This window comes from Acartia tonsa, chromosome 3 (genome assembly GCF_053477335.1).
Source record: "Acartia tonsa isolate MP-2025a chromosome 3, ASM5347733v1, whole genome shotgun sequence".
NCBI classification, from domain to species: domain Eukaryota; kingdom Metazoa; phylum Arthropoda; class Copepoda; order Calanoida; family Acartiidae; genus Acartia; species Acartia tonsa.
In genome coordinates this window covers 2,934,681-2,951,335 of record NC_137262.1, presented here as the reverse complement: position 1 = coordinate 2,951,335, position 16,655 = coordinate 2,934,681, and the positions used below count along the sequence as shown (strand labels likewise).

Below are 16,655 nucleotides of genomic sequence, written 5' to 3'. Positions count from 1 at the left end.
TTTTTACGAATTGAAATGTTTTTGTATACGGCAAACAACCTGGGTTTAATTTGTACAAATTAAAATTTTTCTGCATAAACCGCACAACCTGGGTTTAATTTTATCACAGAGTAATTAAACAAAGAATATTTTTTTGAATATTTCTATTCAGGAGGGTTGACTTCCCAAAACTATATAGGGCGAAGCCCCTAGAGGCTAGGGGCGAAGCCGCTAGTACTATAAAAAGCAATATAAAAATATTATTTATGTTAAAAGTTTTACCTCAAAAGTTCAACAGTGGTTTTGGTTTTGCCAGAAAGGTTGCTCAACTCCCTACAAAAAAAAAATAATTATGGTTCTTGAAATTATTTTAATTATATTTTTTTCTCGTGGATGTTAACTTGTAGTTGGTGTAATTTAATGCAAATTAATAAACATATTTAAGACATAAACAACCATCTTATTTATCATAATAAAGGGGAGCCAAAATTTATTTCTTTTAGACAATGAGTACCCAACGTTTTTAATCAAACTAATGAGAGAAAGTGTTGTTAAAAACCTTGGGTACCAGCATAGACGTCCAAGCTTTTTATTTTGGGGGAAGTAAAAAATTTTTAAGGGGGAGGTAATTCGGTTTTGGAGGGGGTAAAATGGCGCGCGAAGCGCGCCGCAAATTTTTTTTACCTCCCCCAAAATTTTTACCACGGGGGTAAAATTTGCTTGGGGGGGGGTACCTGAAAATTGTTTGCAGGGGAAAATTTTAAGTGGGGGGGGGGGTAAAATTTAAAAAAATTTGGGGGTTGGGGGGGGGGGGGGTAATCACCCCATTACCCCCCCCCCCTTGGACGTCTATGGGTACCAGTATAATTTAGTCAGTCTTATTTCCCTTCCTTCCTGATTTAAGACGTGTAAAATAGCTTTCCTACTAAAAATTTAATTCTACATAATGAGAAAAAATGTACATCATACATTGACTGTAAAAGTTTTATTTGAGAATGAATACCTCGAATTCTATGAAAATGAATTAAAACTTTTTGCTACACAATTGTTCAACAGTTACACGTTCATTTTAATACAATAAAATAAAAATAGAGTAAAACTATGTAGTTTTGAAGTTTACTCAAAAAAATGTAATCCATTTATTATGTGTAGAGGCCTCTAGGGGTACTTGTGAGAAGACTATTCATTTTTTTAGAGGGGTTTGTATTGTTTTAGTGGGAGGATAGAGGTATCCCCCCCCCCAAAAAAAAAAAACCTTCCCTGGACCTTTAAAAAGCTTCAGTGTACAGGATAATCATATCTGTCCAGCACTTAGTGAATTCCTTCGGTACAAACACACAGACAGACAGACTCACAGGTATCGTGTTACTTTTTATTTAAGGAAATGTGTTGTATCACCTGTTGACACTGTTGATATAATTTCCCAGACCAATAACATTTGTTTTTAGTGTGGTCAGCTGTTGGGAGAGTCCAGTCACTGTTTCATTAGCTGGGGCAACTAGATAGATAGATAGATATTTATTTTCAAGGTGGTCAGCTGTTGGGAGAGTCGAGTCCCTGTTTCATTAGCTGGGGCAACTAGATAGATAGATACATGGTAGTCAGCTGTTGGGAGAGTCCAGTCACTGTTTCATTAGCTGGGGCAACTAGATAGATACATGGTAGTCAGCTGTTGGGAGAGTACAGTCCCTGTTTCATTGGCTGGGGCAACTAGATAGATAGATACATGGTAGTCAGCTGTTGGAGGAGTCCAGTCACTGTTTCATTAGCTGGGGCAACTAGATAGATAGATACATGGTAGTCAACTGTTGGGACAGTCCAGTCACTGTTTAATTAGCTGGGGCAACTAGATAGATAGATATATACTTAGTGGTCAGCTGTTGGGACAGTCCAGTCACTGTTTAATTAGCTGGGGCAACTAGATAGATAGATAGATATATATATTTTTTCAGTGTGGTCAGCTGTTGGGACAGCCCAGTCACTGTTTCATTAGCTGGGGCAACTAGATAGATAGATATATGTTTTCAGTGTGGTCAGCTGTTGGAAGTGTCCAGTCACTGTTTCATCTGCTGTGGCAATTAGATAGATATATAGATATATACTTAGTGGGCAGCTGTTGGGACAGTCCAGTCACTGTTTCATTAGCTGGGGCAACTAGATAGATATATAGATATATACTTAGTGGTCAGCTGTTGGGACAGTCCAGTCACTGTTTCATTAGCTAGGGCAACTAGATAGATAGATATATACTTAGTGGTCAGCTGTTGGGACAGTCCAGTCACTGTTTCATTAGCTGGGGCAACTAGATAGATATATAGATATATACTTAGTGGTCAGCTGTTGGGACAGTCTAGTCACTGTTTCATTAGCTGGGGCAACTAGATAGATATATAGATATATACTTAGTGGTCAGCTGTTGGGACAGTCCAGTCACTGTTTCATTAGCTGTGGCAACTAGATAGATAGATAGATATATACTTAGTGGTCAGCTGTTGGGACAGTCCAGTCACTGTTTCATTAGCTGGGGCAACTAGATAGATAGATATATATACTTAGTGGTCAGCTGTTGTGAAAGTTCAGTCACTGTTTCATTAGCTAGGGCAACTAGATAGATAGATAGATATATACTTAGTAGTCAGCTGTTGGGAGAGTACAGTCACTGTTTCATTAGCTGGAGCAACTATTCTCTGGGCAACTTGATGGATCGATAAATGCATGGATTGATAAATAGATGGATGGATATATAGACGAATAAATGGATGAATAGATAGATGGATAGATAGGTGAATAGAAAGATAGATAGATAGAATAGATAGATAGATAGATCACTTACTTTTTCCCTGTGTCTCAAGACTGGCAATTTTGGTCAGGATTCCAGCCATAGCATTTCTAGTGTTGGTCAATGTGGTGGATAATCCCTCCATCTAGGCAAAATGTAAAAATATTGCAGGAGTCGATTATTTTTCAAAAATCAAAGAACTTTGGAGGCTGCCAGCGGCCAAAGGTACAAGTTATCAGATCCAGAAGTTCTCATAAAATCATAGCAAGGAACAGGGAAGCTTAACAAAAAAAAAATAATTTGTAAATATTAAATTGCATCAAAGAACTTAATATTTTTACTACAGCGTTACGGATGAACTGATGGACAGATAAAGTGAATTATAGAGTAGCTTTGCCTCAAACAATAACTCAAACAATAAAATCAATGACTTTTTAACCTGTGTTTCAGTATCTGATTTAAATTTAGCGGAGTCTCTGTCCAGATTCTGGGTCCTAAGTCTTTCTGCCTGGATGTCTGAGGCCACAGCCTTTAGTCCCCCAGATACTACTTTCAACTTTTCTTCTAGTCTAAAATAATAAATACAGGTAAATAATCATGTTTAAATGGACTAGTGACTGCGCCCTTAGCATACAGGAAAAATAAAGAAGTATATTTAGGTTTCTCGTATTTATTCGAATCCGTTGGATAGGAACCGGTTCTCATCCATACGAAAAAAAACTATGTCTAGCATCGTATCATTTAGCTTTCTACGAATATAAAAATTTTCAATCACAAGATTAAAACCAGTTTTTTAGCCCCGTGGTGCCGAAAATCCACGGATAGATACAATTAGACAAATTATTTTAGACTCCAGAATTATCTATATAAACCCAACATTTAAAATATGTACATGAAAAAAAGAGCAAGATAAAATTACAGTGAGTAGGTGGACACTGAACTGTTAATTACACTAATAAATGTAAAAGTATGGATGTATAAGTTTGAAAGAATTTTGATATTGGAGATAGATTTTAAATCTGCATCAAATTTTAAGAATTTTTTTTTAAATTCGTTTTTTGTATAATTCTTTATCTAAAAGCGGAAATACAATTTAAGTTAATTAATTTTGACATCTGTGATTGGTGGATTGAAAACTATCTGTGCTCTGATTGGAGAAGCTTAAGTGTCGTACATCATTCAACCAAACAGAGCGCAGGTAGTTTTCAATCCACCTTGTCTAATCCCTTGGAAAATATAATATGCTGTTATAAAGTGTAAAAGGATTTTTATGTTTTGCATTTACTAGAAAATTTATCTTTTGCTCGTAGCAGTAAAGAATATCAAGGCTCAGCCATTTATGCTTCTAGCAATATAGAATAGCCGGTCTTGACAGCTGTGCATTTGCCTACTTCAAGACCATTTATTACTTTCAAAATCAGCTGATTAATCTTAACCTGTCCCTAAACAAGCATGAGGGATACGCCTAAAAAACGCCCATCTTAGAAAACGCCTATAAAAAAAACGCCCATCTCAGAAAACGCCAATCTAATTTATTTTATGAAAAAGGCGTTTTTTGAGATAAAATATTGTAGATATAATGCACGGCTGCCGAGCCCTAGAGATTATACCCATATGTTCCTTTACTCATAAACCATTTTATCATACATAATTTTTTAGTTTTAAGGCTACAATATAATTTACTTAGATGCCTAATGTACATACTTACAGTTAAAGGCTTGATTACAGAGTTGCTTCGCTTATAACTTTGTACCTAATGGTACTAAGAAACAAAATTCCAAATATCAAGTGAATAGGTTGATTATTTCATATAAAATATTGCTCTTTAAAAATCATCATAGAGTTGCTACGCTTTCAAAATTGTACCTGTGACTGTTACAGGAATTATCTTGCCAAGTTTTAAAACGATAGGACTGTTCAAACATACATTCGAAAGAACGTACAGGATTTTTAGAGAAAAACTTTGCTTTTACAGGTAGCTTGTAGATATCAGACTAATTTTATTAAGAAGAAAAGACTAGTCTGTAGGTGTGTGTGTGTGTGTGTGTGTGTGTATGTGTGTGTGTGTGTGAGAGTGTGTGAGTGTGTATGTGTGTGTGTGTATAATTAACTTCCTATTAACTTCCCAGACTTACACTTAATCCATACAAAGTCCATTTAACTTTTTTTTCATCAAGAAAGTATTTTTAATTTCGTTACAATACAAGTAGGATGGTCGTCTTTAAGTCTGTGTTTTGCCTTTGGAATGTGGGTAGACTGATAAGGTTCTTCACTTACAAGGCTTCTTATTTGCCTGAAGCAGGCTTTATGCTATTTTCTTGGAAGATTTAGTAATCCCTTAATTTTATAAATAGCCCAAATCCCTTCTAAAAAAATTAAATCTGCAATTTTGAGAAAAGCTTTGTAATAGTGCTTTGGTTTAAGCGCAAGAAACCCCTTAATAGCTCTCCAAAAAGAAGAAAACTCTATGTAAAGAGTGTGTAACATCATAAAATCTAATTGATCTTATCCAAGCCCTCAATATCTAACTGGCAAATAGAAAATAAACATTTTACTCACATTATCAAATAGTTTATAGTGCCATTTATGTACTTAAAACCAGCAATATTATAGCTTTGATGTGTTTAGTGGATCAGTTTTCCTTTTGGCTTTTAGAAATAGTATTCTAGATATTTTTTACAAGAACAGTTAATTTGGAATCTAAAGCTAAATATTTAAAATAAAATTAAGTCTATTTTATATAGCAGCCAAGAAAAACACATATTTAGTGTAGCGTTACGGACGGATTGACAGACTGACATACTGACAGATGGACTGACGGACGTGAAGAAAAAAGAAGGTAGCCTGAAATATAGATGTGTTTAATTGATTTAATTCATGCTTAGAGTATTAAAAATCATACATTTTATTGTTGTGCACATAATTTTATTCTAAAATGTCAAAGTTGAATGTTGAAAACCTATAAATTCAATTTAAAACACACAATGCAAAATATTGAAAAATTGAGTTTTCATGTAATTTAAAATTTACATTTAAAATTACTATGTACTTAGGTTATGGCTAAATTAACTTATCAGACAAAAATTTAGTTACATAAGACACAAGTTTTTTAATAAAGGTTTTTCTAATTTGTTTATATTTTTACTTTTGTAAATATTGTAATAATAACAAAAACAGACAAATTGAATTAAAGAGCATATATTTAGTATTTACTATCTTGATCAGGAGACGAGAAATTCAATTTTCCCCCTTGCATTAAGTACGGAGTGACGGACGGACAGACACAAGAGGTTTTAGAGTAGCTTCTTTATTAAACACTGCACAGTTGCGATAATGTCTAAATGTTTGTTTGCATCTAACATGAAAATGTCCGCCTGCTTTCAGAAAGGTTCAGGTTCATGTTTTGAACAACCCGCTTGATACTTAAGACGTTAAAAGGCAATAACTGCGGATAAGTCAGTGCGTGACATAAATAGTAAGATTATGGAGAATATCTTGAACCTTAAGAAGGTGCAACTTAATACCATGCTTAGTTAGGACCTTCAGACAAAGATCTAGCAATTAAAGTGTTGGTTTTCTGCCGGATGTTTTTTACCTAATACCCAAGTGTGTTTGGACAGACATGGAAACATTTCTCTTCTTAGGTTCCTTGGTTTTTTACCTGACACTACAGTGTCATAAACAACAGCCGTAATTGTCAAGGTTCATATTCATTTCTCTACCTGTTAACTATTTCCGCAGGTATTGAATCCTTGTTGGATCCCATCTCCAGGTAGCTGATTCTCTTGGTCAGGTTGGACAGCTGGCTGCTGACATCATCTCCAATATCACCTATACAATAGATATATTATCTTAGATGGTCTATCAGACAAATAATTGGTTCAGCTTTTTGTTAATATGTAGTCAATTAAGACTTAAAAAAATTATTTCTGCTGACGAAATTTTTTAGAATAAAATTACTTATGTATATAACACTCTTATCATATTGATCTCCTCCTCAAGTGCCCTAGAGGCCTCTAGGGGCGTAGCCGCTAGTTTAATTATAATTGATTACCTTTCAATGTTGCAAAAGTATCACCCAACCTCTCCAATCCTTTCATGGTGCTTTGCTGTAGATTCAAATGCTCTGTTTGTTGACTGAAATAATACAAAACTGTTATAAGATGTGTTGTTGTTTTTTTAATGTCATTTTTTTGTTTGTAAGATAGAGAGCTGTGACTTCATGACTTTTTAAGTCTGGTCTGGTCTGTGTCGGTCGTGGTGTCCGGTCCAAGTCGGTTGGGTGGCACCAAAATTCTAGATAAATCTTAATTTCTACATTATGTCTTTTGTGTATAAGGTAGAGACCTAAAACTTTTTGGTGAATACTTCTAGATATCAATGAACATCTGAGAAAAGTAGTGTTAAAAAGCGGCTAAGGAGCGGTCTGACCGCTATGACTAGAAAAAGTAATTTTCTTTAAAAATGCACATGAACCACCAGAAACATATTTTATGTCTCTTTCTGTAATAGGAGCCGAGATAGAGGTGGGAATTGGGGCCCGAACTGTAAGGGTTAAGATTCGTGTTGTTGGGGGGTGTAAGAATGTCTCAATACCCCCATACTATTGAAATTTGGTATGGCTGCTTTCCTTTTTTAACCCATGAAGGGTTCACAACCAGACCCCACCCCTGGCAAAATCCTTTGCACGCCAATGGGTTCACTCACTCTCGCGTAGGTATGTAAAGTGCAACACTTGTTTGTTGACCACCAAAATTTTATATTTCAAAGGAGAAAGGAGGGTAAAAATTCCTCGATAGAGGGGTAAATCAACTTGGAAATGGGAAGTAAAATATCGACAAAACGATGTTTACCCTAAGTTGACAAAGTAATTTTTTTTTTTGACAGGTTAAATAAAAATAAAAACTTACCTTTTATAGTCTTCAAGTTTGGTTTGAAGATCATTAACACTGTTTGTCATTACACTATTACGAGAGTCCATCTCAACCAATTTATCTAAATCAAAAAAGAATGACGTCATACATTTTAAATGACCAATGATAGGCCAGTATATATTGTAATTAACCAACGTAAAAATATACACTGGCCTATCATTAGTCATTTGTATTGTATGACATCATTTTTAGCTGCCTCATAACAATATCCATAAGTAACAGACTGACAGGCCATTAAAATTACATAATAGATGCTCGTTGGGAATCTTCAAACAAAATTCAGCCATCTATTTTGAATAGCAGCCAAAAAAATAACATTTCTCCTATAGCGTTACTGATTGAATGGCGGACAGCCGGTCGGACAACGTGAATTATAGAATAGTTTCGTTACTAAAGATATAGCTTTAAGTATTTAATAGCTTTAATATTGAACATCTAGAAAATTATTCAAGAATTACAGAAGCAGATTGATTAATGATTTAGATAATTAATTCTTAAGTGTGTTCTTAAAATTCTTATATTCATGGATTGCCTAAACAAATTTTAAATTCATTTACATAAAAATACACAAAGCAAAATTAGTACTTTTTGGCTTTACAGGGGCTATTTACATTTTAAATACATACAACAGTTAAACAATGTAAGAGTTGCCCTAATTGCGGTTTCATACGTTTTACACACAGACATGCACATGTACAGACAAGTACTTATGAAAAAAAAAGTTATATGAAGAATTAAAAAGATTAATAATAAGACCTACAAATAATCTGAAATAGCCAAGATCCATTGATGCACAGGGAAAGCTTCACAGATGAAAAACGCGTAAAATAGGTCATTTTCGCGCATTTCTTTGCACTGCGAGATAATTATGCTTTATTGATTTATGGCTATTTCAGATTATTTGTAGGCCTTCTTATGCCGCTTAAAACAGTGTGCGGGCATGATCTGTACGTTCAGCCGTTTGGCAGCTAGCAGCCTTTAAAATTCATAGATTTTTTGAAATATTGCTTACCAGCAATATTTTACCGTGAACTGCAGTTGATCCTAATACCTTTTAGGAAAGCTTTGTATAGATAAGATTTTTTTTAAATGAATTTTCTCTGTAATAATTTTCAAATGAAAGTGAAGTATTGACAAATTTTACGGTTAAATGTTGATAAATTAAGTGAAGAAAATTAAACAAATAAATTAAGTAACTGCACTCGAGAATTTGAAAATTTTTAGCAATATTTAAAACTTTGAGAATATCTCTTCTAGTGGTCGGGGGAAAGTAAAAATAAAATAAATTATGAGTATAGAATAGAATTTATTTATGTTCTTTTTCTAGGGGCGATTTCCCTTGGGAGGGTGGTGGTACCTTCCCCCTAAAAAGTTGTAAGCCTTCCCTGAACCATATCGCGGTTAGCGGTTAGTGAGATCTTAAGATACAAACTCACATACACACATAGACATCCTTTTACTTTTGTTAAAGGAATTTATCCCCCTTTCCTTTGATAGTGAGAAAAGTATAAAGACAAATTAACTAAAGAATAAGATTTGTGAAAAGTTAAAATTGCATGACAAAAAGTATTTAAGGTTCAATTTGTTACAAAACTGAAGTGGCCATTAATCATTTTAACTCCTTGTTAAGACTAGAGGGGTTAGTTGGTAAAATTGCCATAAAAAAACGAGGGGAAAAAACAAAATATAAAACAATTAGAGCCACTATTTCTAATTTATTTGTCTGTGTATGTATTTGTAGCCTAAAATATCGCTAACCGATATGATTCTCCTTTACAGTAAAACTTATTATGGATTTAGGAATTGTTTATACTATATTTGTGGAGGGTTCCTGAACCCTCCCAAGATAAATGCCCACCCCCCAATAGAAAAAAATATCTTTATTAATTTCTAAAAATTAAAAAACTTTTGGCGAAGAAAATATTTGAATTTCTTTATAAAATTTAGTCCATCCTATTATATAAAGTAGTAAGCGTTTTTGTCTATCTCTAAGGATCTCGCTAACCGCTGAACCGATATTGTTCTCCTTTACAGTGAAGCTTCTTATAGGTCCCTGGAAGGTTTTAAACTATTTTTGGAGAGGGTGTCTTCAACCCCCTCCCTCCCAAAAATATTTTTTTTACTGTTTTAAAACTAAAATTAAAAATTCCTACCAGTGCCCCTAGAGGCTTCTAGGGTGCGTAGCCGCTAGTAATATATATAATTCCATACAAGTAATTGTCTAGTGAATCTGTTTACAGTTTTAATATTAAAAGTAAAAATGAAATATTACTACAACTTAAAACAAGAAATGTTTGGAATTTACAGTAAAAACAAGGAGAAAAACAGCCACAGATTTTCCTGCTTATAAAAAATGAGAAAATAAAATATAAAAGGAAGTAAGGGATTAGACAATGAACGATAAACTAATATACAAGCCATATTATTCTTTCTTTTTTGGTAATTAATTTATTTTTGATTGTTTGGTTTCCAATTACTTTCATAAGATCCTTGGATACTGCTTAGTTTAGAACTAACCAGGTAAATTTAAATAAAAGCAAGTTTTTTAACCAACGAATAAGATTTTATAAAACTTGAGGTACCATTGTAATTTAAAGTCCTCCTTACCCTAATAAAATATAGAATCAACAAAGAACATTATTGTTTTATTCAATAAATTGTAAAGTAAACAAGAGTTATTATAGAAGAGCTACGCGTCTAAAAGTTCAATTATTGTCAACATTCCACCTGCTGTTATATTCTTGTGAAAATTTATACACAGTTGGGAGCATGAAACCAATTATAGGATACTAGCGGTTACGCCCCTAGAGGCCTCTAGTGGCACTTTAAACGATATTATACAAGTTAGCAGATTTTGTCTGATTATTTCTATGTTGCGTTGAAGTCTCCGAAAATATTTTAAAATCTTAGATTTTTTTTGTTATTTCTCTTGGGAGGGTTGTTGGTACCCTCCCCAATAGTTATAAACCTTCCCGAGACCTATGAGAAGTTACCTTTTTTTAGGATAACCTGATCGGTTCAGCAGTTAGCGAGATCCTTCGGTACAAACAGACACAAGACAGAGAGACGGGAGTATGAAACCAATTCTTTGCACTTAAAGATTAATTTAAATGTAGTACAACCATGAAGCTTTTAAATTTTAATAATCTAATAAAATCAAATTGATTTTTTCAGGAATTATTTGAACCAATACATTTTAAAATATAATTTAAAAAGGGATAACTTTTATGCAAATAGCACTGCATTACAACTCAATTACAGAAAGCCCTTTTACAAATAGCATTTATCCCCCACAAAATTGATGAAGTAGTAGTTTTATTTCTAATTCTATAAGAAGAAAGACAACTTGGTTTCCCGCTCCCAACTTGCAAATCAACTTTTTCCAATTGCAAATTTTGTAGAATTCGCGTGTGCAAAATATTTAGGCCAATTATACCAAGTTGACAAAACTTGTAGAAAGAGCCATGTGAAACATCGGAGCTTGTGTTGACAATAAATATGAAATTGATGGTCCTTGCTAACATTATGTTGGAAAAGTAAATTTTACTTATATTATCATCGATGACACAAACGTAATGAAGTTTTACTGGGCAGACAATAGTTGATGGGCAAGGAGGAATAGTTATTTAGCACATTGTAATACAGACACCTTTCTGCGATTAATAAAATGAAATAATAAAAACTTATTTTTACTTTTTTACTTGTGGAGAATTGTTTGTAATACAATGCTATACATGATTTTTCAGTATATCTCAGAACCGGTTCTAATCTAGCGGACTTTAATCGGTTGTGAAAACATACTATGAAAAAAAATTTTATCCAAATTAAAAGAATTATCTAATTATGTCTATTTAGTGTTTATAAACTAAATTTTAAAATGAATGCGAAATTGGCTTGTAAAAAATTTTAACGTTGCCAATTTCATTGCAGAATTCTTTCAGTATTTCAAAATTTGTGCTAATTTTTTAGTCTTATTGATCCTAATGACTTGTTTTAACAGTTGCTCGTGGTAAAACACATATAACCTACATCTGATATGTAATTAAGAAACGTTAATCTATCTGTATATAATAATTATATTTTGGTTGATTTTTCACTTTTTTACCATAATTATCACAAGAAAGAAAGAAACGGTATGTTCATCTATTAAAGCAATATTTTTTTTAAAAATCCATCCAAACTGGTTTGATATGATAATTTTGTATTCAAAAGGTAGGTTGACTATGTGTCTTTAATAAAAGTTTAGCCGTCCTTTATGATACTTTTGCATAGATTCTAGGAAGATTTTAAACTTTTTTTGGAGGGGGGGGGGGGAAATCAACCCTCCGGGAAGGAATGTTTTCAAAAAATGTTTTTCCCAAATTCGTTTTCTCTTCTTCAACAAATAAATATGCCTTGGGGGTTAGGGGGCCCCCTAAAAACCCTTTCTTGAGGCGACATCCAATATAGACTACCTGTAATGAAGGGCAAGTATATTTTTTTTTTAAATTTACTAAAGCTATAACAAAATATTTAGTAACATTGGAAGTACACTGGAAAACTGTTGTTTTATTATTAGATTTACATCAAAATTTATCTCACACTTTCCCTTCAAGAATTTAAAGGATATATTTTTTTTAAATTTAATAATTTTTAACATATATTTTTTTTAAGTTACTTTAAAAATAGACGTTTTGATTGTAGGTAACTTTGAAACTTGTTTATTAGAAGAAAAAGTAAAAGCAGAAATTTCAATGATTTCAATATGTTTGTTTATAATCCCTTTATAACTGAAAAGTAACATGATGTTTGTCTGTCTATGTTTTTGTACCGAGGTTTCTCTCTGACTACTGGACCTATATGATTCTCCATTACAAGGAAGCTTCTATAGATCTAGGAAAGATTTATAATCTCCCCCTCCCCCGCCCAAAAAATCATCATGACCTATAAGAAACTTTACTGAATAGGAGAACCATATCAGTTCAAAGGTTAGCAAGATACTTCGTTATAAACACACACACACACATTCTGTTACTTTTATACAAAAAGTTGGCAAATATTTCGAAGAAAATATACTTTATATCCCTGGTGGCTTTTAAATTTCTTTAGTTTCAAGTGAGAAATGTGAAATGAAACTTTTTAATATAATTTATATTAAGTAGGTTATTAATGGCTTTAACAATGGAACAATTTCTACACGGATTTTCTTCAAGTTTCTTCATGCTAAATGAAATTGTAAAAGAATAATTAATACGCAGGTAAGGCCCTTTATTTGAATTTTACATATAGTCTTAAAGTTGTAATACATTTAATTGAAGAAAAAAATATCCCTAAGAAAACCAATAAAAAAGTTATGGCAAAAATATAAAATAAAAAATTACACGAAAGCTATTTGAGCCAGCGTTTATGTTTGTGTGTGTATGCATGGGGTGAGTGAGCAAGGCTGCGTAGATACTCTAGGCTATTTAGGAGTCTATGTATTATCTGTTGGAGGGCCCTATGACAGACATACGCACGAACATTCTCTAATCATAAAGTAGCAGTTCTACTATAAATATTTATTCTTCATTTTTTATAATTATTTTTCATTTGGTGTAAGTTTTAAAATGGACATGCAGTTGATTTCATAAAAGTAATAGATAATATTTTAGTAGTTATTTTAATTATATTAATATTTTACATTAATTAATTGATTAATGTTAAAATCATGCAAAAATATAAATATGCAACAAAATGCACATACAAACAAAATTGATTAAAAATGCTAGTGAGTAAAATTTAATTATCAAAATGCATAATTTCTATCCACTTTTCCTATCTTCCATACAAGAAACAGGATGTGCGTCTAAGTGTTTGGCTATCTGTCTTGAAAGATCTCGCTGACCGCTGAACCGTTCTAGGTTCCCTTTGCAGTGAAGCTTTTTATAGGTCCAGGAAATATTTGAATCATTATGTAGAGCAAAGAGTTATTGGTAGGACATTAAAACAACCCCCGCTCCCAAAAAAGTATCTGTTTTAAAAAAAACGTTAAAGGTCATTTTCTTTCTCTAACTCCCTCTCTAAATCAATCTATCTCATTTTTCTGTCTATCAATCACTTTCGACTCTGTCCCCTTTTTTCCCTTTATATTCCTGTCTGTTTATCTATCTTCCTTTTTTTTTTATCTCTCTCTCTCTCTCTCTCCCTCTCTCTGTGTGTCTCTCTCTCTCTCTCTGTGTCTCTCTCTCTCTCTCTCTCTCTCTCTCTCTCTCTCTGTGTCTCTCTCTCTCTCTCTCTCTCTCTCTCTCTCTCTCTTTCTCTCTTTCTCTCTTTCTCTCTCTCTTTCTCTCTCTCTTTCTCATTTATTCTCTTTCCTTCTCTATCTATCTATTTATATTTTACCTTCATATTGATTTAGCTGTGCCTTGAGACTGACCTCTGACTCTACTCTGCGCTCCTGGTGCCGCTTCACCTGGCTGAACTCCTCCTGCAGCCGGGTCTGACCGTCCTCCAGCTGGATCAGGCTTAGCTGGATCCTGCCATACTCAGCGGTCAACCTGTCCTGGTCCTGACTGTAAGGCAAGGCAAGGCAAGCAAGGGTTAGTTAGTTAGTACGGATTATTGTTAATAGATGGTGTTTTTCTTTATCAAGTCTTGGTAATTTTAGTAGTACAAAACATTGTCATTAGATAGTGTTAGATTGAGCAAAATGCAAATTATTGTTAAAAAATCTTATAAGGAAATATGATTCTACCAAATAAGATAAATTTGATGTCAATATGAATTAAAATAAATTTAAATTATCATGCTTCTTAAAAATTAGCAGTATTGCATCTTTATTCGTATTTTATGAAGTTAAATTATAATTTATAAACTTCTAAAAAAACATGCGATTTTGTGGAAAATGTCATGCATTAAAATTGAAAAATTTTACAATTTATAATTTTCTTATTCCTATTTTCTGAAAACACTATAGCAAAGAATTTTACATGCATATTTAAAATATTTTAGATTATGTGTAATGTGGTCTTTAAAAGCATTAAAAAACTCTTAATTCTCATAGTGATAAAATTACGTACAACAAACTCTCCTAAATTTAGCATCCATAGCATCAATAGCATTTGTGACGGTGCTATTCATATCTGTGTCAATATCTGCAAGCTTCGAGTCTAATTCAGACATTCGAGAATTCAACTCAGACGTTCTGGTGTCGCATTCAGAGGTTTTGGAGTCTAATTCTGCTATGCTGGAATCATACTCAGATGCTTTGGTGGATAGTTCGGTGATTTTAAAGTCAAGCTCTGATTGTCTAGCGGTAAACTCTTTAATCTCACCCTGGGTGGTGGCGTGGGTCTTCTTCATCTTGTTCAGTTCGGCTACAGTGTCCTGTTTAGAGAAATGAATGTAAGAAAATACTATAACACAATTGAAAATCTTTATATTTTTTAATAAATAGATATTTTAATTGAGTTTATTTTATTTTGTATTGGTTTTAGTAAATTACAAATATTGTTTTATTACTTAATATTCTTTATTAAAAAATCTTAGAAAACAATTACTTTTTTTTCTTTAATAGGGACTCGGTTGTGTTTATATTTCTGCCGCTATTAGCTGATTTCAATATGAAAACGGACATCTCGAGGGGAGAGATACATATTAGGGTGGGTCGATTTTGGAATTTCACATTAGTAGACATTGGCAAGGGTTACTGGGCCAATATAAAAGCCTGTGAAACTTGAAAGAGGTTTTTTAATCCAAAAACAACGGGCGCGCGGGGGGTATAAAATGTGCCCACCCCCTTATAAAACCAAAAATTGAAACACAGGCATGTTGCATATCAAAATGACCGCATTAAAATGCTGATTACAGATCTGAAAACCGTTTTGAAAAATATTGATTCAGTCTGAAATGATTTTCAAATAACCTACCAAAATGAACAATTTTGACTAAATCAGCTGTTTTTAGGTACTTAATGAGGTCTTATTCGAACTAGGAGCAATATTTTTCAAAACGGTTTTCAGATTCGTAATCAGCATTTCAATGCGGTCATTTTGATATGCAACATGCCTGTGTTTGAAGGAATTTTAATTTTTGGTTTTATAAGAGGGTGGGCACTTTTTATACCCCCCGCGCGCCGGCAGCCATAAGAGCCAAGTCACTTTTGAAACTTGAATGGGGCTTATCATACATATATATGACTTCCGCAACTTATGATAACAGTAAAATCTAAAAGGGGGAAATGGGGGAAATGGGCCCCCTCTTTTCTATAATCTTACAACCATACAGGGAGAGAAAGTAAGGGAAGCTTTTTAGAAAATGTTTTATTTTCTTTTTTATTCATTCCTGGACATTAGTTTGAAGCTGATCCATCTGATTTCCAAATCTGGTTACATACTGCAGAGTCTTGGTCTAAAAATAATTCAATTTTAATGAATCGCTTGGCTGTAATTCTATTAGGAAGGTATTTCTTTTTAAAAGCAAAAGGATGTCTGTCTGAATCTGTATGTGTCTGTGTGATCTTGCTAACCGATATATAATTTTTTGGGAGAAATCACCCCAAGTAAAAATCACCCCCTCCCCCCCCCCCAAAAAAAAAAGTCAAACTCTTTAAAACTAAATTTGAAAACAGGGTAACCCCCCCCCCCCATACACACAACAGTAAGTGCACCTAGAGGCCTAGAGAGACGTAACCGCTAGTGTATAAATTGCATTGGTAACCAATAGATTGATATTTAAATTATAAAGATAGATTAAGATCTTGTATTACCTGTAAATTATTAATGCCACTCTCAGTCTTAGCTTTGATTTCAGTATAGGTTGTCTCCAGAGCATTTCTTGTCTGGGTAACCACGGCCTCTAGGTCAGCTATGCTAGCTGTTGTGTTGGCAGTTATAGCTTCAATCTCCTTAGAGTGTACCTAGATAGATAGATACATATTAACTAAAGCCTCTAGGTCAGCTATACTAGCTGTTGTATTAGCTGATATAGCTTCAATCTCTTTAGAG

At 33.4% G+C, this 16,655-nt stretch overlaps 1 protein-coding gene across 1 annotated transcript in view; it reads right to left on the bottom strand.

The window, feature by feature from the left end:
• The window catches only part of LOC145312954 (uncharacterized), a 67,501-nt gene that overhangs the window by 2,741 nt on the left and 48,105 nt on the right, over nt 1-16,655 (bottom strand). Inside the window, exons 9-18 of the mRNA XM_080152166.1 lie at nt 16,418-16,567; nt 15,997-16,059; nt 14,985-15,039; nt 7,669-7,753; nt 6,813-6,895; nt 6,481-6,589; nt 3,198-3,327; nt 2,813-2,903; nt 1,378-1,477; nt 262-312 (exon numbers count right to left, since the gene is read on the bottom strand). Of these exons, the coding sequence (XP_080008292.1) occupies nt 262-312; nt 1,378-1,477; nt 2,813-2,903; nt 3,198-3,327; nt 6,481-6,589; nt 6,813-6,895; nt 7,669-7,753; nt 14,985-15,039; nt 15,997-16,059; nt 16,418-16,567 (917 nt within the window). The remainder of the gene's footprint in view (nt 1-261; nt 313-1,377; nt 1,478-2,812; nt 2,904-3,197; nt 3,328-6,480; nt 6,590-6,812; nt 6,896-7,668; nt 7,754-14,984; nt 15,040-15,996; nt 16,060-16,417; nt 16,568-16,655) is intronic.